Below are 20,813 nucleotides of genomic sequence, written 5' to 3' on the forward strand. Positions count from 1 at the left end.
CGAGGATTTGCTCGACCTCAGTGGCGCGCTTGTCAGCGGCTTGCCACGTGGCGAAGGTTTCGAGCTCGATTTTGTGATAGACGCGGGAGGGGATACCGCTCAGGTACTTGTCGCGTAGTTCCAGGTTCCCATACCCGGAACGGTCCGCCAGACCCTTGAACAGCGCAGAGAATTCTGCAGCGGTGCGCTTCTCGCACATAGTTTTGTCAGCACAGAGCTAGGTGAGCTCCACCTGTGCCGCGGCAGTGTCGTCGAGATTGCCAAAATGGGCCTTAAATGCCTTAAGGAAGGCTGCTTCGTCGGCGAAGGGGGTCGTCGCTCCCTGGATCCCGATTTGGACGGAGGCAAGCTGGGAGAAGATGGGGGTGACCCAAGCTCGCGCATCACCATCGAGAAGACTGAGGGCAACCTGAATCTTCAGCTCAAGGGAAGAGAGGGCCGTGTTAATCGTCCAGTAGATGAGCAACTACGAGATGAAGCGGTTGCATTCGACCACAGACTTCCTGTCATATCGGAGCGGGAGGAGGAGCTTCAGCATCTCCCTATCAGGGACGGCAGCGGGAGAGGACATTATCGGCGACGAGGAGGACAAAGGACTGCCCGCGGATGGAGGCGACTGTTGTGACTGTCTGCCGGGCGAACTTCGCGAGGAATGAGTGCTCGAGCGGCCTCGCAGCGGCGACAGCAGTGAAGACGATTGAGGAAGCCTGGAGGCGGGGTGACATAGGACAGGGACTGAAGTCGAGGAGGGGACTGTGGACGATGAGCTGGCCCAAGAATGCGATGGAGTGTCGCGGGGCTCGGCCTTGGGAGGTCTTTCCAACCGTGGCCCCAAGGAGGGCTGGGGGATCGCTTGAGGGGTCGCTGAAGGCTGTGCGACTGCCTCAGTTCCTCGAGGGAGATGGGGATCTCCTCGTGCTTGACCTGTACTGGCGACAGGTTGGGGGATGCGGGTGCCTGGAGAGGCAGGTCGAGACAGGGCAGGGGTGACGTGACAAGATGTGGATCACAATGTGCCAGCGTACCGGAGTGCAGGGCCACTGGGGTGTTGGACTCGTCGGATTGGCATGTAGCGCCCTTCATTGGCAGTGATGTGTTAAAGTTCGTCCGAGACCCAAAGCGAGAACGATCAACGAAGATATATCACGTTTGTCTGACGTCTGTCAAACGCGTAAGGAACATACAGGATGGCTCGCGCAAAGTCTGCGAGGTACTACAAACAATGCCAAATACGGTGGCATGCGCTCGCCACAATCTCAAGTTCCAACACACCCCCTCGAGCGCAAAGCCATCGTGAGAGCAATACATGAGAATGAACCCATACCGTGCACCCCCTCAATCTGACCATGCACCCCCTCAACCAATGAGCCATCCAGATCCCTTGGATTCTGCCCGAAATTCCGTGTGACCCCCAACCGAGTCGAACAATGATGCCTCCAATGAGGACTTCCTGCCTCGAGCAGGGACCGAGGACAATGCATGCGCCAACCAGACGACTTACAGCACTCACAATCCTTCCCGGGCCCCTCTCCTGCCGTCTGCGCCCACCTCGTCGCCTCTGCCAATCCCGCCGACCGCCCGACCTAACATTCACTCCGGCAAGAATCCGCTGTCCCCCCGGCTCACGTCCCGGACTTCTTGACCTAGGTCGCCGACCTCTGACCTGCGCTAGTCCCTCGGCCTCGCTGACCTTCACCTGGCGCATCCCTGGCTCTGGGCTCTGCCGCGCACCTATTCCTGGCCTCCGATTCGTAGCTGTCATCGATCGTGCGCATCGAACTGCGACTTGTGGTGCCTCGCGATGGTGAGGACTTTGAACAGTGCCTGCCAGTCTTCTGCGGGGCTTCGATAATCGAGGATCGTCGTTGATCGCCCAGGGAGTCGCCCTGGTGCGATCGTCGAGAACAGCGCGTTCTCCGCTTCAATGGTCCCGAGACTCTGGCTTTGGTTAGCGGTGGCCAGCCGCGACGCGTTTGTGTTAAAGTTCGTCCGAGACCCGAAGCGAGAACGATCAACGAAGATATATCACGTTTGTCTGAGCTCTGTCAAACATGTAAGGAACATACAGGATGGCTCGCGCAAAGTCTGCGAGGTACTACAAACAATGCCAAATACGGTGGCATGCGCTCGCCACAATCTCAAGTTCCAACATGATGGACCGTGGAGTGCGATTAGGGCACGGTTGCCGATTACAGATGAAGAAAGGGGCTAGGTTTTCATTGCTTTCTGGGTCGTCACAAGAGACGTCGACCTGCTCCTGGGTGTCGAAGGTGTGCTCAAGTCGAGAGCAGTTGAAGAATTCGTCAGCCACGTTGATGGGGGGAGGAAGGGGAGGTGCGCGTGCTACGAAAGGCCGTGCTAGCTAGCTTACACCTACGGCGCCCGAGAAGACACTAGGGTTCGCGATTCACATGGGGCCCAGTACTGCTTTTGGCTAGTATGCAGCAGGAACCTAAGCCACGCGTCCGTGAGGACAAGTATCGCCCACTGAAGTGCAGATACCGAAGAGTTTGTCCCTTAAGTGGTGGCGATGTATTGTAGGCTATCTACGTATCGTAGGGTATAGTAAAAGTGTGCACCACCCGACCTATGGGAGAGGAAAGGTGAGTGTTTTTTTGGAATGCCGGCAGTGTTGGGGAGTTTCAACCTAATGTCACAACTTAGGGTCGAGCGACAGGGGAAAACCAGATGCTGGGGGTGTTCGACTGATCTTACCGAAGCGATGGTGAGCTAGGCTCAAACCTAAGGCTAGGGACAAGTTAGTTAGTTATTGAAAGGTAAGTAAGTACAGGAGCTTACTGACCTAGGGACAAGAGGTCAAAACTGAGGTCCCTAGGGCAGCAGAGGCCGGCTTATATACATGGGGAGATAAGGGCAGGCTGTGCGCGCTGGTCCATGCGCAGCTGGTCCGTGCACAGCATGCCGATGCGGCCCCGGGGGCCAGTGAGTCAGAGCGGCTGTGTCAGCGGAGCCCGAGCTGTGCCGTGCACTGCCATCTGATCTAATCTAATTGTACAGTAGATAAGGACTTGTCCGTTTGAGTGTATAGTACAGAGGTTGTGGGTTCGAGCCCGTGGAAAGGAAAAAATTAAAAAATGGCTAGACACCATACCAACTCGTGACAGATATCTACTCTCGGGATATAGGCTCAAATTCTGGGAATATAGAATCAAACTACAGCTCTGGAAACATAAATAAGGCTCAAATGAAAATTCCCTATGATTCTGCCTTGACAGAACACTATACTAGCAGTCTTGCTGGTCAGGCCACTCGGAACAGTTCCTATTGAATGTGATGCGAGCTGACACAGTGCGGCTGACGAAATGGGGTAGACTTTGAGTTATTTAACTTACTAGTATGGCCTCTCATGTAATTGAACTTAGATTATGATCAATGTCCCATAGGAACACCCGAATGATATTGTATATGAATGCACGAACGCGTATGCTTGCTCTTATGCGCAGCTTTTTGTCTACTATGCAAGAATAGGACTTGGCAAAAACGGCCCTGCTGCCTGCCTGTTATGGTTAGAACCTCTGTCACATGATGCATTCTAACTAAGAAGGAGGTACCCTCATCCTACTTTCGGGGTCCTTTCAATGCGCACGGACGATATGGCAAATTATATTTTCGCCCACCTCTTGGGCACACGTCCCATTTCAATCAGCGCCCTGTAATAGGCCTGTGATCAATCCGCTACCAACTTGAAGTGTCGGGCGTTGCCGATACACGTGACCGACGCGTTAGTGGCTGTCGTCCAACTTGCCCGATACACACGACGCGTGTGCCACACAAGTCTCGTGGTAGAAAACGCCTCTTTCATTTCCGAAAATTGGTTTTGTCCGTGCCCATCCAAGCAGATTTATTCGCTTGTTCTGCTAACACGATCGATCAGCTTGTCGTTCATTAATTTGCCACTTCCATTCTACTCAGGACCGTTTGAAGGCGCGTTGCATGTGTTGACCCATTGTTCTCCTCAGTCATCACTGATGCCTTTGATCCAGCCACATCACTACCCATCAAGCCACCCAGAATACAAGCCCCACCAGCCACGACTCTCTGCTTATAAGAAATGCGGCGAACTACCTCAATCGAAGACCCGCGTTCACTATGGAGCGTAAGCCAGAATCCCCTGTTCATCCACGCATTGCGGAAACTAAGCTGAGCGAAACACCTCTTGCACGAAAGGCCACTAGCACGGATGCATATCTTCAAGGCAACACCAATGCCCGACGCAAGGCTGTCATCGAAGACATTGGCGAGACGATCCCCGAGGTCTCTGTGAAATACTTCTTAGAGGCCCTCGTTCCTCAACTGCGCAGGGGCCTGAGTGTTGACAAGACGATCAAGAAGCTGAAATTGAAAGGAGATATCACTCCTGATGGACATTGGGCACTGTTCTCTGTCAGCCCCGGAAAGGCGGAGCCTGTAGAGGATGTTTACTTTCAGCCACTCGTCGACGTGGCAAAAAGCATCGTCTCCCAAAGTGGCGGTAACGCCAACAGCCAGCTTTTGACGCTGGTTCAACGTCCCCGCGAGAAGCCGATGGCATACGTGAGGTCATCGGAGACCAAGCCTGATGGCTGCTTCGTGTTGAAGAGCAAAACACCTGATGCTGCGCGTCTCCGGTGGCAAGACATGGCACTTTGTGCGGAGTACAAGAAGCAGGACCGGCTGAAGGACAGGGACGACGTGAGTATTGTATGTGTGCATCGTTTCTCACTCATTGAAATGTTGTTCGCTTCGCAGAATGTAGCCAAGGTACTGTGGAGCATGCACCAATGCATGCGTGAGGACGCAAGACATCGGTTTGTCTATGGCATGACGATCGAGAACGAGACGATGCGGTTGTGGTTCTCGAGTCGCGCGGACACCTTCGTGAGTAAGGAGATCAACTGGCGGACAGTAAGTGGACCGTGGTGCACACATGATATATTTCTGACCGAGGATGTTCTAGGATCACGAGACGGTTGTGCACTTCTTTCTAGCCATGATGTATGCCAATGAAGCAGAGGTCGGCTGGGATCCCACAATCGCATATGTCCTCCAGGATGGCGAATTCGTCCCCGGAGAAGACGGCGCTCCACAACTGGAGATTTGTGTTCAAGACGAGAGTGGTAAACCCGACGTGTGGTATCGTACACACAGAGTTCTTGCAGACCACGGTGCGCACGGCGGGCCGGGACGCGGGACGCGTGTGTGGGAAGCATACGAGTTGACAGGGCAGCATGGGGAGAAGCGGGGCAATCCCATTGCTCTGAAAGACTCGTGGATCGACCACGACCGACCAAAAGAAGGGCACACCATGGAAGAGATCCACGCCTCAGTTAAAGAATCCAACCCGGAGGACTATCATTTACTTCAAAAATCCCTCCTCACGGTCTTGCGTCATGGAACCGTTTCCGTGAAGATAGGAAGACGGTGGGAGGTAGATCACACCCGGGACTTGATGAGGCGGGAACTAGACCCTTCGTCTGACTACGGAAGTTTCAAGCTCCGAGAACTGCGTGAGGACGGCATCAGTAGCGAGAACATCGAGAACACGGAATCAAATTTCCCATCGAATGCTGGCACGGGGCACCATCGTTCACATGCACCGCAACAGAGGCCCTCAACTCCGGCGCCTCGTTTGCACCATCCGCGTGTGCACTATCGCATTGTCTTCAAAGAGGTTTGCGTTCGTATATGCGACCTGACGTCACTGGAAGACATATTCCATGTCTTGATCGACGCTCTCATCGGTGAGTAACCTTCGTTCCGTGCACTTGCATTGGTCTCATCCTGAATTGCTGCCCTTGCCAGTCCTGATTGTTATACATGGTGCCGGTTGGGTACATCGTGATATCAGTTCTGGCAACGTGCTCGCAGAACGGCTCCCCGATGGTACAATTAGAGGGAAGGTGAATGATTTCGAATATGCAATGAGGTTTGGCGATACTCAGAGTGAGCCTCATGAGATGCGTACAGTGCGTCTTCAGTATTGCAGTCTGTGGATATTTATGTGACGAGAACTAACGAAATCTGCTTGATTTGTTAGGGCACGGAAGACTTCATGGCGGTTGAAGTGGACGCCATGAGATATTCATTCTTCAACAACCAGCCCGTGGCCACACGGAGCAATGCTAGCAGATTGCCTTTAGGCCAACTCGGGGTTGCGGCCCACCAGGGGCATCGCGGACAAAACCAGACCCCTGCAGATGCGAAGCCAGACCAGCCTGTCTCGAAGCGTCCGGCCTTTCAGTACAACCCTCTGCATGATGTCGAATCTCTCTGGTGGCTGTGCACATACTTTGTGTTCAACAAGGTGATCGTCCTTGTCAACGGCGTGGGGCCGTCGATGGATGCCGGGCTGGAGGGAAGCTATAACAAGCAGCTATCGTATGCATTACAACTGTTCTGGACCCGAGATGGGAGACTACGGGCCATGACAAGACCAGAAGAGTTTCAAAACGAAGTCATTCATCTTCACGCAGTTGTACGGACAGCCGGTTATCTCCTCGACAAGATGAGACACCTATTGCAGGATGAATACAAACACATCGAAGAGACACTCGCTCCCATCACTAAAAAGGTCGCATTCGACACTTCCATGGAGATGGTGTTCGAATTAGGAAACATCGTGGCAAGCGTTGGAGGGCTCACAATCGGCGAATTCAAGGATGATCCGCGACGGGGCTATCTTGCGAACAAGACTGCCAACACTGCCCTCAGCCCGGACCAGATTAGTCCTCCTATGACGAAGACAGAAGGGAAGCGGGCTATGATTGAAGAGGCCTCCAATCTTGATGAATCCGATGACGAAGCGCTGGAGTTGGAACCTATTATGCCACTCTTTCATGAAGAACAAACCACGCGGGATGCAAGCCCTTCTCCCAGACCGTTTTCAACGTTACAGCCGTGGGATCTGAAGGGTGAGATGGAATCTATTATGCCACCCTTCTTTGGAGAAGAAGTAACACGGGATGCGAGCCCTTCTCCCGGACCGTCTTCAGTGCCACAGCCGTCAGGTCTGAAGGGTCGGACAACCTCTAAATTGAAGTCAATGCTGAAGCTTAAGCCGAAGACGAAGGGGAAATGAAGGTGAACGAGGATATTGCGCTTCAACGATGGTTCCTACTGTCACCCCTGGCGACGCTGGATCACTGAATCTATTCTCACTGCTGTCCGATTATTTAAACACATGTATGTCGTATGATCTCATTTCGCGCTTGATGCTAGGATTCTGCCCTCACTCACAACGTCACAGCCATTCGCTAGAGTGTGATCGTTGACGAGGTCTCATTACAGAGTATATGAATAATTCTCCTCCAAGTATTGCTGTATCACTATAGTGTCGGGTATGCATCAGAAACTGAATTTGCGCTTTGTCGCGGTTTGTGTCGTTCCTACGGTGACAGTTGAGTCGCAGTCCTGCCAGCGGACAGTCTGTTGTGTTGGCCGGAACAGTTCAGGACTTTCCAACAAGGGTTGCAACTGTGGCTCGCTCTCCGAAAAGCCAGGGGTTGATTTCGTATTGCCCCACGTCACACGGCTCGGACTATTGCAAGTTGCTGGTTAGTACGAAGACACAAAATGACACAGTTCATCACTAGCCCTACTTTCGGATGAAACGGAGAGTCACGCGAAGGTATGATTGCTGACAATCGCATGCGGGATAATAGGCACCGGAAGGCGGAAGTGTTGAAACCTTGATAGCTAGTGCAGCATCCCGTAACACCTAGGAGACAAACATACCTCATTGGGGAACTGGAAATGTTTCGAGACGTCAGTGCACCACTCACCGCTCACATGGCCAATGGTCATGCATTACCTTCTCGTTGTCGAACGGACACCTGACAATCGATTAGATGCCCTGCGAGCTCGTTGACGGAAACGCAGTCGCGTAGGTACGTCGAGCCAATGTGAACGGCGTTCTTCCGCAGTCTGTGTAGTATTGTCAATATGCAGCGCTATTAACTAACTCTGAGGACTGCGCAAGATCCACAGCCCGTTATTTCTACTGGACGTGCGTTAGAACATAAGTGAGATGTGTCAATGGTAGAAATTATGCGCGCAAGTGTTGGCAGTATAGAAACAGGGGCCATACCTAACCTCACAGTGGTAGCGAAGCACGACTCGACAGCTCGCCTTCATCATAACAGCTTTCCTCCCGGGAATGTGTATTTTGAAGCCGGATCCACACGAGGAAATCCCAGATAGACTTGTTGCATCGTAGATGGCCCTTAGACGAGGCAGAGTGCCATACACGAATGCGTACTGGTATGATACAATGCAACCACAAATGTTGCGCTCCCGTCGCCAGCCGGAGGCGTAAAAGGATACTTGACCTTCATTGGTTTATTGTCTGCGTATCAGTAGCGGATAGAGACGTGAGGTTCAGGGACCCACAATGTCTGTTTCGGCTGGAGAACTTGTTCATATTGGCTTCGCCAAGCACTCAGCCTTCCCTATGCTGCGATTGATTGCACTGTAGAGGCTCATTGTTGCACTGGAGAAGGCTCAGTGCTGTGTCTAGCCTGGCCGAGTCCACCACGATTCAACGTAACATTGCGAACATAAACCTGCGCTGCGTCGGTAACGTTCACCGCGTGAGATAAGACGGCAATGGGTCCCGGCAAGACCCCGGCCATGCTTGTCTAAAGTTCGAGAAGTGTCAAGAAATGGTCAATGTGTAAGGTTAGTCGAATGAAAGCGACTTATATCTATGAGGCAAGATGTGTTTTGTCTGAGAATTTGGTGGGAATCCTTGTAGATCGCCAGTAACCGAGACTTAAATCTCTGTTGTCATCAATCGGAGTTTGAAAAGCTAACTGTGACGACCTACTGGTCACTGTATAACATCCTGTGCATTCATCGAGCTGAGCTCGGTTTACATCTATCCACCATGTCTCGCCGCAGCTATGCTGGTTCAATGCACGAGAGACGTATCTCGAAGTACCGCGTCTCTGATGAGGATCTCATGAGGTGTGTCGTCCTGACAGCATTCTGGTTATTGTCGCTGATATCTGGTCAGCTATGTCCTACGGGTTGCGTGAGTTGCGATAACTTTGAAGACAGATATGTGGGCTGATGGCGCCAAAATGTTCAGTCTACTAAGCTACCAGTTGCAACCCAAGGCTCAGGAGACGCAGGTAGAAGCCGACCCAAAGGACCGTGACTACTCGGCACGGTTGCAGGGTGCCCTTCAAAGCTCGATACTCTCTCTCGGCGACCTGTTCAAGGATCCCAGGGACGGAGGGAAAGGCGTGCGGTTTCCCAAAGATCTGCTCAAGGTCTTGGAGCAGAAGTTACAGGACATTGCTATGGGCAAAGATGCTGCGTGCGTGCCTGTACCCGTCCACTATGACGTCGTCTTGATGTGTCTGCACAGGTATTCCGATCAGCTCACGCGACGGACAATGGCGGTGTTCTACGGTCAAGTGAAGGATGAAAGCTTCCGTCGGCAGATGAAGGAGAACCGCAAGATCGAGGAACTGATCCTCATGTTCGCGACAAATGCGACGAATGTGCTCAAGAAGGAGCCATCGCTCGCGGGCGACGGATGGAAGATCGAGCTCAACAAACATATTGCCTATTTCGTTCGCTTACTCCGGGATTGTCTCCGTCATCTCAGTCATGTATCGCCAGAGCTGACAGCCCGGCTTGATATGTACACGGAGAAGCTAGCACCATCTCAGGCGCCAAGCGACTCCGGGTACGACTCATCATCGACTTCAAGAGATCGCGACTCTATGATCTCCACGAAACGCACGAGTCAGAACCTATCTGATATGCAACTCGTTATGGTTGCAGCTCGTCTTTTCAAAATCCCCGAGTCCGCAGTGCAAAAGGAGGTCGAAGAATTGTCAAGGTTTTGTACAGAGAAGGTATGAGCGTTTAGTGCAAGGAATACCCTGCGTATATTGACTCGTGATGTTAGGCTGCGTTAACAGACCTCAAGGTCAGCATCTATACCAGTGTAAGTCTACATACAGCCCTTCTGACATTCAAGCAGACATGCCTCAAGAATATTAATGCTGGAGCAACCTTTCCTGGCCGGAGAGAAGATTTCTCAAGCGAGGCGGCCTGGCAGTATTGGCGAACGCTTGAAACATCCCACCTATCACAGCTCATGGTAGTCATGGTGCAAGTAAACCCCGAGCTTGCGAAATCTACCGGATCTGAGGGTTCGCCCACGGCTGCGAACGGTCGGCCAGGGTCGATGTACTCGCAGATGTCTTCCCGCCCAGACTCCTTCTATGCCTCCGGTACGTCGCGACACGCATCGATAAGCAGTCGGCATTCGCTCGTGCATACGAATAGTATCACGTCCGACGACTTTGGCACCATCGGGGAGGTTGGTGACGACGACGACATCCCCGTCGGACACCATTTTACATTCATTCCGTTGAATCCGCGGAAATACTACAAGCGTCTGCTCGAGCACTGCCTCGTGGCGGATTTAGAGGCAATGCTGAGCCCAAATGTGGGCGACGACGACGAGGTGTCCCTTGGGATCCTCTCGTCGCCGCACATCGAGCTCATCAACGAATGTGCGCTGCGTTGGCGGATAGGTCAGCCATATCGTGTTGCGTGCTTCCTCGATCTCGTCAGGCAGTTCTTTGAACGCAACGAAGTCCCCTTGGAGTGCATTCCGGAAGCCCTGCAGAACATTCAGAAAGTACTCCATGAGCTCGAACTGGACAAATGGCCGATTCAAGACGTGGGTCTAGTTCTGAAACTTATCTGTCATCAGCTAACGTGGGGAAATCCAGCGTGATTACCTCGCGCAAATATATGGCGGTCTCTTTAGTATATTCCTCTCGTTGCTCTATCACGCCATGGAGTCGGTGCCCAACCTCAAGCCGTCAGAGATAGCCCCTTACGTGCATATCTTGGAGACGGTGCAAGAGAGCGGGCTACTTGAGCAGTATGATGTCGATGTCACTGCCCGCATGAATGACGTTCAAGAACAGGTGCGATCAGTGTCCGTTCGGTATTACGAGCAGAAGAGTCGCGAGTTGCGTGAAGCTCCGGGAGTGAACAAGGCGCTGCCTCACTTACTCATGACCGACGAGATCGAGAAGGTAGCTAAACTGCTAGACAAACGGTTCCCAGAGCCTATCCTTGGGTACGTAAATGCTCCCTAGTCTTCGTAGATCTGATGAGCTGAGCGACACCTAGTCAACTGGATATTGTGTCGTTGGTGCTAGAGGTGCAAATACCGCACTATATTACGGATCTTGACGATTCTCGGAAACATCTCTTCGAGGATTCAATGAATGGACCTACGCCAGATGTCCCTATCCAGGACATCTTCGCACTTTATCGACGCACGAAGATACTGCTAGGAATGTATAAGGCGTTCTGTCCGAAGTCCGTCAATGGCAACCTCTCACAGATTTCAGGCGACTAACAGAACTGTAGCGGGGAGATATCCTTCGATCTGGCCGGATTCTTTGAACCGTATGTGCGCCAATGGCTTGTCAACACAGATAGCAAGACCACGCAATGGGTGCAAGCTGTAAGGTGCTTCTCCTTCTCGGTGATATGCGGCTGACAACTTGGATAGGCCATAGCTGCGGATAAGGTTTGTCTCCTGCATTCAGCGTCTAATCATAGCACTCAAGTACGAGGCAGTTTCAACCCGAGGGCAGCGAAGGTCACAGTTCTTCTATTATCGATCTATTCGACTCTCTACGAAGTCCGATAACCTTCCTTGAGGGTCTTGAATGGGACGACAATTACCAGGAGGCACGTTTCTTCACCAGTTTGTCCAGGGTGCGTATAGCTGTTGTCTCCTGGCTTTTCCGTGAGCTTGACCTGTTTTCGCAGACAATCAGCAAAGCTGTGGAACAGTACTGCCGCAGTGTTGAGGAATTATTCATGGCGGAGATGTTTCCTCGCCCGACCGACTACTTGCAACCTCAGAAGTCATCAGCGTGGCTTGAGAAGGCCAAGCAGCTCACGACTGCCGGCGAGAAGAAGATCGAGCCCTTCACGTTCCAACCAGAATCTTGTGTGAAGCTCAACAATGTGGAGGCTGCGCGAAGACTCCTGGACAACATGTATACGCAGATGGAGGCCGACAAAAAGATGGAAGTTCTGCTGAATGCGCCGCCTGTGCCAGAGAAGACTGAGCACACAGATCGTTTCCTCTTTACCGTCAAGATTGTCATCGCCGAGGGGCTTGTTCCGTTGGATAGCAGCCCGTCGTCAAAACTAGACACGTTTGTGACCCTCAGCGACGAGCAAGGAAATCGCCTAGCGAAGACGCGGACGATCTATGAGACACTTAACCCTCGGTGTGCGTACAGTTGTCTGGGTGGGAGTAGCGTCGGGCCTAACGGTTATATATCACACAGGGGACGAGACGTTCGATATGACTGTCGAGAAACCGCTATGGTTGATGGTCAGTGTTCGTGACCGTGCCCTCATCGGCAAACATGATACCGTCGGCCGAGCGTACATTTGTCTCGATCCACGGCGGTATGGTGACTTCCTCACACATGATCAGTGGATGGACCTCGACACGCAAGGCCGAATACTCATTCGGATCAGCATGGAGGGAGAGAAGGACGATCTCCAATTCTTCTTCGGTCGCGCCTTCCGGTCATTAAAGCGAGCCGAGAGCGACATGGTCCGCGTCTTCATTGACAAGGTCAGTCGGCGGTTCTCGGACATCGGGTCACGATGCTGATCGGACGGCATTAGGTTTCTCCCTTCATTCGACAATGCCTCTCACGTACGGTGCTCAAGACGCTGATCAAGTCCAGTTCGGGAAGCATCGACTACAACAGAGCGCTGGGCAACGTCACTGCGCTCTTCGGGCAGGCCCTGGGTACTGACAAGTCCGAAGTCCAGATCCCGCTGCCACAGTCCGAAAAGCCCCGCATCCGACCGGAAGCACTGTCGGACGTCGAGATCGAGCAAGCGATCGTTCCGCTTTTCGATTATCTTGATGCCATCCTCCCGACGTTCAATACATATCTCAGTGACTCCACAAAGGAGATGGTAATGACACGAGTGTGGAAGGAGATCCTGAATGTCATCGAGGGGCTGCTCATCCCGCCACTCTCTGATATCGCGAGCGACATGAAGCCGCTGAGCGACAAGGAGGTGGACATTGTCTTCAAGTGGCTGAAGGTAGGCGTGGGTCCCTCTGCACGCGATCACTCGGTGACTAACTGTGCACTCAGTTTTTGCGGGACTACTTTTACGCGGGCGGCGAGGGGCCTGTACCACAGGAGTCGCTCCAGAACCAGAAGTACCGCGATGTGCTGTCTATCCGGCTGTACTATGACTGGCATACGTGCGTTCCATTATTCCCCGCGCCCGGTCGATCACTTAAAGCTGGGATTTCTAGTGACGCGCTGATGGAGGAGTGTGTGCGCATGATGCAGCAGAGCCTGCGCGCCTCGCCGGCGGTGAAGAAGCGCGCGAAGAGCGTGTACCAGCAGCGCAACCTCGGCACGATCAAGAACCGCAAGAAGGAGAAGCAGCAGGACAAGGAGGTCAACAACGGGGAGACGATCCTGCGCATTCTGCGCATGCGGTGCGTGGCCTTGCTCTTGCTGTATGTGTGTGTGTGCGCGTGCGGCGCGGGCTCACCCTGCGCGTCCCCGTCCCAGGCCGAACACGTCGGACTTCATTGCGCAGCAGCTGCACGCCATGACGAGCATGCAGGCGGAACGGGAGGCGCGCGAGCAGGACCTGCAGCGGCGGAAGCTGCAGCGCCCGCGGCAGGCGCAGCAATCGGTGTCCGCGATACCGCCCGTGCCCCCTCTGCCACCGAAGACCGCGGCGTAGACGATCGTTGTTATGGGACCGCTGAACACTATTTGGGACAGATACCTTGCATAGCATACCACCGCCCCTCTTCTGCTGTTAATAGTGCCATGTTTTCCTTGATGCCGCTGTGGTTTTTCTGTACGGGACCGGCTGTTCGTTGTTCGTTGTTCGTTTGTGCTCATAGTGGACCGGCGACTGGCGGATAAGTAATGAATAGATATTGTGTGCTCTCGAACGGCGAGCAAGAGCAAGAGCAAACTGAGCGGACCAGGTGCGGGGAGTGGTAAGATTAGGCGAAGACGGTGCGTACATCAAAGCGGGCATCTACGTGGTATGCGGTGGTCGATAGCACTAATGGTACACAGTAGACTAGAGCGGGCGCAAACGTAACGTACAGTGATACAGTCGTACAGCAGCGTCCGTGCGAGGCGCTACGACGGATGTAGGGCGGTGCGCGGTATACAGGGCGACCCGATGCCATCATCCAGGATCTGGGAGCGCCGGTATTTGAGCAGTATCGAGGGCTTGGCTGCCGGCGACACGCATGCGGCGGACATAGAGGGGGTCTGCGGCGCAGCTGATGGGGGCGATATGCCTAGAGACCGAGCGCGGTCTCGTCTTCCTCGGAGATGGACGATAGGGACGAGTGCCGTGAGCGCGGGTTGCGCGCCGGGCGTGGGCGCTGGACGGGCTGCGGCGGGGGGTAGGGCGAGGACGGCGGGGTATGTGTATGTGTGGGGACGGGGGTATCGTCGCGGCAGGTCGCGGCCGACCGGGGGGTCGCCGTGTAGATGACGTAGGGCTCCTCGGGCGAGGGCGGCTCGCAGGGGGTATAGTTATGCGCGCAAGCGTATTCGTCGTCGGCGTCGGCGGCGGCGAGGATGTCGATCCACGAATGCGATAGATGCGCGAATTGCTGGTGGGGGTGTCGGTCAGTTGGGCGCAGACTCGCAGACATGGAAGAGGCGGGCGCGGTACCTTTGCCTCCGGGCTCGCGGAGTGTGCGATCCATTCTGAGATCCGCCGCGTCCATTCTTTGCGCCGCAGGAACTCGACGCGTTCGCGCCTCTGCGCCGTGCTCTCCACGAATTTTTCCTGCCGCGGCCGCGATACGTACAGGGGTGTTTGGGTGGCGTCGAGGGTGCTCGACGGGTCCGGCCATGAGTACATGGCGTAATACGGATCGGCGCGGGGGAGAGCGTCGGCTGACTGAGTCGTCGGAATGTAGGGAGCGTAGGAGGAATAGGAGGCCATGCGAACAATGAATACGAACAAGCAAGGATGGGGAGGCAGACAGACGAAAGGGGCGGGCACGTATATATAGCCAGGAACCCGATGGGAGCGCTGCGCGCACGGCTCGGGGGATGCAGCTTTATAGGAGCGCAGGCAATTTGAATCGGATGATGTATGAGTCAGAAGTCTGTGTGTAGGTGACGGCATCGGACGCACCGCACGCCCAACGCGCGGGCGGCTGACGCGGGCCTCGCCCAGGACGCGGGTGGGTGCTGGGCCAGATTCATCACCCAATCGCCGCGCAAGCCTGGCTGATGCCGCGCACACGGATGCTCCTGTCTGGGAGCGGCAGCGGTGCGCGTCCGCCGGGAGGCTCTACTGCCGCGCTGACCAATCAGGGCCGCGCATCCCTCCGCGCCTGCCCGCGTCTCTCCGGCTTGCCTGGGAACCGAACCGCCTCGAACCGCAGGCGCCGCCCCGGCGTCGCGTCATAGCACTGTCGATGAGGCGTATGTCTGGCTGCACCAGCGACATACGGCTCACCTCGTTTCCTTGAAACATGCGCGTCGCCCTGCAGGGACGCCAGCCCTAGCGGGGACCACGCACTGGGGCGGCGTCCGCGCCGAGCGTGATGCATCGCCGCTTCTGTCCACATTTGGCCGCCGGCGTGCGATGCTCCCCTTCGCAACCCGACGTCGAAACAGCGTCAGCGGCCAAAATGACCACGCCGCCCTGTTGGGTCCATAATCAGCATGACGGCCCTACGCGACGGCGGCACACAAGGCCCGCACACCTGTACGCTCCTTGCCGATAGCGATGCAGGATCACGCTCGACGCACTATATCTTGCACGTGCAGCACGGAGATACACTGCTTCAGCGCTCGCGCGCCGTCCTGGGTCCGCGCATCCTTGCTGGCTGACGTCCTGTCCTCCTATCCGGCGTATCCCCAAAAGCTTAGATCACCTGTGGAAACGCCGTCAACGTAACAGCTTACGCTTCACGACGGGACCAATTCCGGGTGTCTTGGCATGTCCACGATGTCGACAAAGAGGCGTCGTCAGTGTCGGCTCCGTGGATCGTTGGCAGCTCTCCCGCAGCTCCTGGGCGGCGGTCGCGAAATGATCGGGGTAGTATAATGCGAGACGTGATGCATGATGCACGATGGGCGGTCTCTAATTCTAATCGGGAAAGTGCGAGGTCGTCCCCAGGGCGTTTGACGCGGTCACGCGACTCGTGTCCACTGCAGCTTGCGGCCTCTCATTCTGTGCTCCTCGCGTTCGCTTCGTGTTCGAGTTCAAGTCGCCACAAATCCCCCTTCTGACCTCCAATTCTTCAGCCTTTGCTCTTATACATATGGCTACTCCCAGAGCCTTGGCGATTCCCGAGCTCATTTCTCTCGTCTTCGCACAATTCATCGTGCCTACTGCTGCCCCATACCTCATACACTACCATGCGCATCCTTTCAGGAACCTCCCATCCGAGAAGGGCACCACACAGAAGCGATCAGGCAATGTATCGGACGACGACGTAGAGATGCTGCAGCCGCAATTCGCAAGAGACGAGAGATGAAGGACCGCATGCAGAAAACCGCATTCCGCATTCGTCAGTCCACGTTACGTTGTCTCGAATCTGGTCCCTATTCCATCGTAAGACCCCTTTCATCCAAGTGGTGATCGAGGGCTCCGGCTGCACAGCGACAGCCAGGGGAGATATCGTTAATCAGTGGAATGCATGACCCCATCTGTCCTGCGAACATTCACTAAAACTAAGGGACGACTGCCCGGCCTTCTGCGGCCATGTTTCCCTGTTCGACTTGTCATGATTGCAAGAGCGGTCTCAGCCTCGGGTGGATGCAGCACCGCGCTTACTGTATCGCATGCGAGTCGGCGGTAAAAAAGAATATAACGAATAGGTTTTGTGAGATAGCATATTAGCACGGCCACGAAACGAAGAGCGCAGCTGGTCGGGACGTGGCACAGCCCGTACATTAGTCGAGGATATGCTGCACTACAGAACGTGTGTGGCAGACAAGCGTAGCGTAAGTACCGTGGGCAGGAGTAATCCTTGTTGAGTCCTCGGTCGTGAAGACGTGACACTGAGACATTACTATGATACCAATCGAGTCGAGCGAGCAAGGGGCGCCGTCCGTCCGCCCTAGCCATTCCCCCAAAATAGAGCAAGCCAATATACCTATGCGAAGAAAGAAACCCACCACCCCGACCGCGCCATCTGCCACGGCGCACGACTGCATTCATCCCCGGAGCATCCATCGATCGCCCTTCCTGCGTTCCCGTCCGACACCGCCAAAGCCCTCCCGCACGACAAGCCACAGAGCCGTGCACGACACCACATCCTTGATCTCCTCCGCCGTTAGCATCACGCTCGCCGGGCGCCCGGCCTCCACCCGCCCACTCTCCTTCCCGCCGCCGCCCCCGCCCCAGAACTTGCTGGACTTCCCGCTGCCGCCCGAGGGCGCCGCGGGTGGCAGGGGCGACACCGCAGGCCGCGCGATGCCTTGCGGCGTGACGACGCGTCTGTGCACCGCGACGCGCTCTATCTCCACATCAGGCAGCGGAAACGCCACCTTGAGCAGCGCAACCACCTTCGGGTGATGCGGCGTGGGAACCACTGCCGCGACCTTGACGCGGATGCTCTGTGGCGGCTGCTGTTGCGGCGGGGCGCCGGCGCCGAGGTGCTGTGGCGAGCGCGCGGGCGGGGGCGCGTGCAGGCGCCGCACGACGAGCGTGCACGTCCATGGAGTCTCAGAGTCCTCGGGATCGGACTCGTCCCCGTCGTCCTCTTCCCGTTCTCTCCGCGCCGCGCGGCCGCTCTCGTCAGTCGACTCGCCGGTGACGATGCTGGCGGGTCCGGGCGAGATGGAGCGCGCAGAGTCGACCGAGCGCCGTGGGGCGTTCCCCGGCGAAAGCGTGCGCTGGGACTGCGATTGTGGCTGCCGGACCGGCGACTGTGTGGATGGGTGATGCAGGGATGCCGTCGACGGTGTGGCCGAGGACCCTACGAGACTCGCTCGATTGCGCCTCCGGGTGCTCTCCCTCCGCACATGCTCCCCCTCCCGCCCGCGTTTCTGCGTGCTCCCCCCACGGCTCCACTCAAAGCGCACCTCGACAACACCCTCCAGACCCGCCGCCGCGTTCCCGTTCCGCGCCTCCTGCAGCCGGTCCTTCACGTCCCTGAACATGCTCTCCGGCTCGCCCTTCAGCCACTTGCGCACGATCCACACATACTTCGTCGGGCGGCCCTTTGGCGGGACCGTCGGGGAGCGCAGCGACGGCTGGATACCCAGTACCGGTGGCTGCAACGGCGGCTCGGACACGCTGGCCGAGAGGACGTGCCCGTGTGCCGACAGGAGCGACGTGCGCTTCGAGCGCGTCGAGTCCATCGACGGCATGACGCTCTGGTTGAGCGGCAGCGGAGACGGCGGGGGCGTCCCCACATCACCCTCCTTGCGCTTGAAGAGCTTCCCGAAAATCTTGCGCGAGCCCGAACGCGCACTGGACGTGGTCGGTGTAGCCGGCGGCGACACAACGCGGGCGAGCGGCGTGGTGCTCGGCTCGTGCGCGAACTCATACGTGTTCAGCGAGACCGCAGACGACGTTGGCGTGTGCGCGGGCTCGCCGCGCCCGTAGTCGATGCTCACCCGGCGCCCCGTTTCGTCGACGCCCACCGCTCCACTGCCCCACACCTCGACCGGCTCAAACACCGCGAGGCCGATGACCTCGAGCCCACGCTTAAGAAACTTGGCGACTTTCGCGTCAGTGCCGGCGTCGACGATCACGTTCTGCATCACGTTGTGTGCCTGCAGATTGTACAGCGGGATGATCATGCGCCGCCCGGACGATGTCGTCGACGATGAGCCGACGGTCGATATCGAACCTGCGGACGAGTAGCTGGAATACAGCGACGCATCCGAGCGATTGGAGGGTGTCCGCGAGAGGGACTGGGCATCAATCTCTGCTGACGAGTCCGTCGACTGACGGCTGCTCGGCCGTTCTTTCGAATTCGGCGGAACAAGTTGCACCTGGAGGTTCAGCGGATGGTTCGTCTTGGATGGCGGTGGTCGCACAACAATGAACGACTGCAAGTGGTCAGATCAGCATCACTTGTCATCAGATATTAGATCCGTGTGTCACTCTCAAGGAGAAAGAAATGCATGATGATGCACGATGACCGCATCTCCCTTATAAACGGGCGCCGCATCGAGCAATGCACGGGACCACTCGGCCCCGCATCCGTCACGGGGCTCCCATAGCGCGCTTCTCAACCACATTGTCAAAGCTTGAGTCTAAAGTTGGCCCCAGACTCCCAGGGGTGCGGAGAAGAGAAGCTCGAACGCGGTGCCGCAGGCGCCATGGCAGCACGCTTCCCATGGATGGCTGCGCACCGCACTACGGCACACGACGTCATGCATCGATCCCATGCACTACGTCTCGTAACACTCAGGGACAGTATCGTCAATGTGGACGAGAGGATGCGATTCGGCAGCGCGGCCTGAATTAGAATGTCAAATCCCAGGATGATCGTGGGTTAAACATGGTTTGATGTCCCCAGCCATTTCCAATTTGGCCCAAAGGGTGTGCGCTTCGAGAAGCTATGAGATACGCGTCCTGTGCGGGTCCAGCTGTGTCTCTGGCAGACAATGCAAAGACACATGGATGAGCATAGCAGCCCCGCCCTGCTTACTTGCAGGAGCGATAGGGTGCTCATCAACGCCAAACCCACAGACGATGATACGTATGAGCTCTATGATCGGTCGTGCTGGGATAGCCCGCACCAGTTTGCATGCGCCAACAATGGGGTCCTGGGGGTGTGACGCCCATAGGCAGGCCATGATGATCAGCTGGGGAACCGAACGAGACGGAGAACGAAGGCGCGCCGCAAGCAGAGCAGGACGCACGGCGGTCTGGCTCCGGCACATCACTTTGCGAGCTTGCGTGTTACTAGCAAGCAGCACGTCGGGAGGGCAGCGCCCACACCGGCAGACCGCAATTGGTCGGCAAAGTTCGCGTAGTAGCAGTGCTTCCGAGCCATGGCGCTCGTGTGAGATGGGTGCCCTGACGAGCTGACCAGGCGCATAGGAGAGACAAGCCCTACATGTCAGTCTGCAGGCCTCCTGTGCGGCGCGGCCTGGCGGCTTTAGACATCGTCTGCGGCTTGGCATGCGGACACTACCGAGATGCCGACTTGAGTCGTCAACCTGGTGCCCCGCCCTGCTGTTGCTCGAGTACACACACAGCGGTTTCATCAGCCAGCAGAGTCCAATGATACAGGACCTGGAATATGCCACTCACTTCGTTCGTCCGCTCTTTCTTCTTCTTCACAGGCTGCTCCTCAACTGGGCGCATGTCGCTCGGTGGCGGCTGTCTCGGCAGCGCTGGAGCGACCTCTGTCGTCGGCGCAGGCTTATCCGAGCCGAACTGCTGGATGGTGGATGGTAGGAAGGAGGAGAGGGTCTGAAACATGGGCGGCGGCGTGAATGAGTAGGAAAGGGACTGGGAGGGACATTGATCAGGTTAAGAGCGAATTGAGCAATTGGCGGGGGGTGTCATCTACCCAATCCGGCCGCGTTTCCCACTCCGCGAGCGTGGGCGGCAAGCGCCGATCCATTTATGCGGTGCAACCTCCGCAAGCGATCGCGTATCTCGGTCCCTTCATCTTCGTACTGCGAACTCCGCAGGCCTACTACTGTTCACATTGTCCCTGACGCTGTCCTTTCTGTTCTCGAGACTCGCAAGTTGGCCCTTCTATTCGTGCATCGACGCACGGGGCGCTGTGTAAATGGCGCTGTCTC

General features: G+C 56.0%; 5 protein-coding genes across 5 annotated transcripts; 3 read left to right on the forward strand and 2 right to left on the reverse strand.

Annotated features, from left to right (window-relative positions):
- Positions 1-205: 205 nt before the first annotated feature.
- POSPLADRAFT_1155186 (hypothetical protein) lies at positions 206-3,005 on the forward strand (the record flags this gene model as incomplete). The annotated part of the gene is made up of 7 exons (XM_024486920.1): positions 206-454; positions 550-939; positions 1,021-1,056; positions 2,213-2,311; positions 2,398-2,512; positions 2,604-2,725; positions 2,874-3,005. Coding segments are annotated over 7 exons (1,143 nt in total), but the record flags the coding sequence as incomplete, so codon positions are not given.
- Positions 3,006-4,110: 1,105 nt separating this feature from the next.
- POSPLADRAFT_1061135 (hypothetical protein) lies at positions 4,111-7,078 on the forward strand (the record flags this gene model as incomplete). The annotated part of the gene is made up of 5 exons (XM_024481346.1): positions 4,111-4,692; positions 4,750-4,905; positions 4,958-5,741; positions 5,803-5,966; positions 6,038-7,078. 5 exons carry the CDS (start codon positions 4,111-4,113, stop codon positions 7,076-7,078), a joined length of 2,727 nt encoding a protein of 908 aa, XP_024334840.1.
- A 1,797-nt stretch (positions 7,079-8,875) lies between these two features.
- On the forward strand, positions 8,876-14,005 carry POSPLADRAFT_1174033 (hypothetical protein). The gene is made up of 16 exons (XM_024488270.1): positions 8,876-8,934; positions 9,230-9,319; positions 9,371-9,866; positions 9,920-9,940; positions 9,995-10,702; positions 10,755-11,110; positions 11,164-11,355; positions 11,407-11,503; positions 11,552-11,569; positions 11,620-11,760; positions 11,815-12,286; positions 12,345-12,640; positions 12,694-13,125; positions 13,179-13,291; positions 13,346-13,534; positions 13,611-14,005. Exons 1-16 carry the CDS (start codon positions 8,885-8,887, stop codon positions 13,786-13,788), a joined length of 3,849 nt encoding a protein of 1,282 aa, XP_024334841.1. The 5' UTR covers positions 8,876-8,884; the 3' UTR covers positions 13,789-14,005.
- On the reverse strand, positions 13,969-14,932 carry POSPLADRAFT_1067698 (hypothetical protein; the record flags this gene model as incomplete). Its single annotated transcript, XM_024482218.1, has 3 exons — positions 13,969-14,686; positions 14,749-14,838; positions 14,888-14,932. 3 exons carry the CDS (start codon positions 14,930-14,932, stop codon positions 14,366-14,368), a joined length of 456 nt encoding a protein of 151 aa, XP_024334842.1. The 3' UTR covers positions 13,969-14,365.
- Positions 14,933-16,964: 2,032 nt separating this feature from the next.
- POSPLADRAFT_1076135 (hypothetical protein) lies at positions 16,965-20,629 on the reverse strand (the record flags this gene model as incomplete). Its single annotated transcript, XM_024482891.1, has 3 exons — positions 16,965-19,100; positions 20,314-20,514; positions 20,576-20,629. The coding sequence occupies 3 exons, from the start codon at positions 20,627-20,629 to the stop codon at positions 17,256-17,258; spliced, it is 2,100 nt and encodes a 699-aa protein (XP_024334843.1). The 3' UTR covers positions 16,965-17,255.
- Positions 20,630-20,813: the final 184 nt, after the last annotated feature.

The sequence above is a fragment of the Postia placenta genome (assembly GCF_002117355.1).
Source record: "Postia placenta MAD-698-R-SB12 unplaced genomic scaffold POSPLAscaffold_16, whole genome shotgun sequence".
Taxonomy (NCBI): Eukaryota; Fungi; Basidiomycota; class Agaricomycetes; order Polyporales; family Adustoporiaceae; genus Rhodonia; species Rhodonia placenta.

Coding starts and splice junctions, on each gene's coding strand:
- POSPLADRAFT_1174033 (XM_024488270.1), top strand. CDS start 8,885: ATGTCTCGCCGCAGCTATGCTGGTTCAATGCACGAGAGACGTATCTCG. Junction 9,867..9,919: donor CAAGGTTTTGTACAGAGAAG/GTATGAGCGTTT, acceptor TCGTGATGTTAG/GCTGCGTTAACAGACCTCAA. Junction 11,761..11,814: donor TCTTCACCAGTTTGTCCAGG/GTGCGTATAGCT, acceptor CTGTTTTCGCAG/ACAATCAGCAAAGCTGTGGA.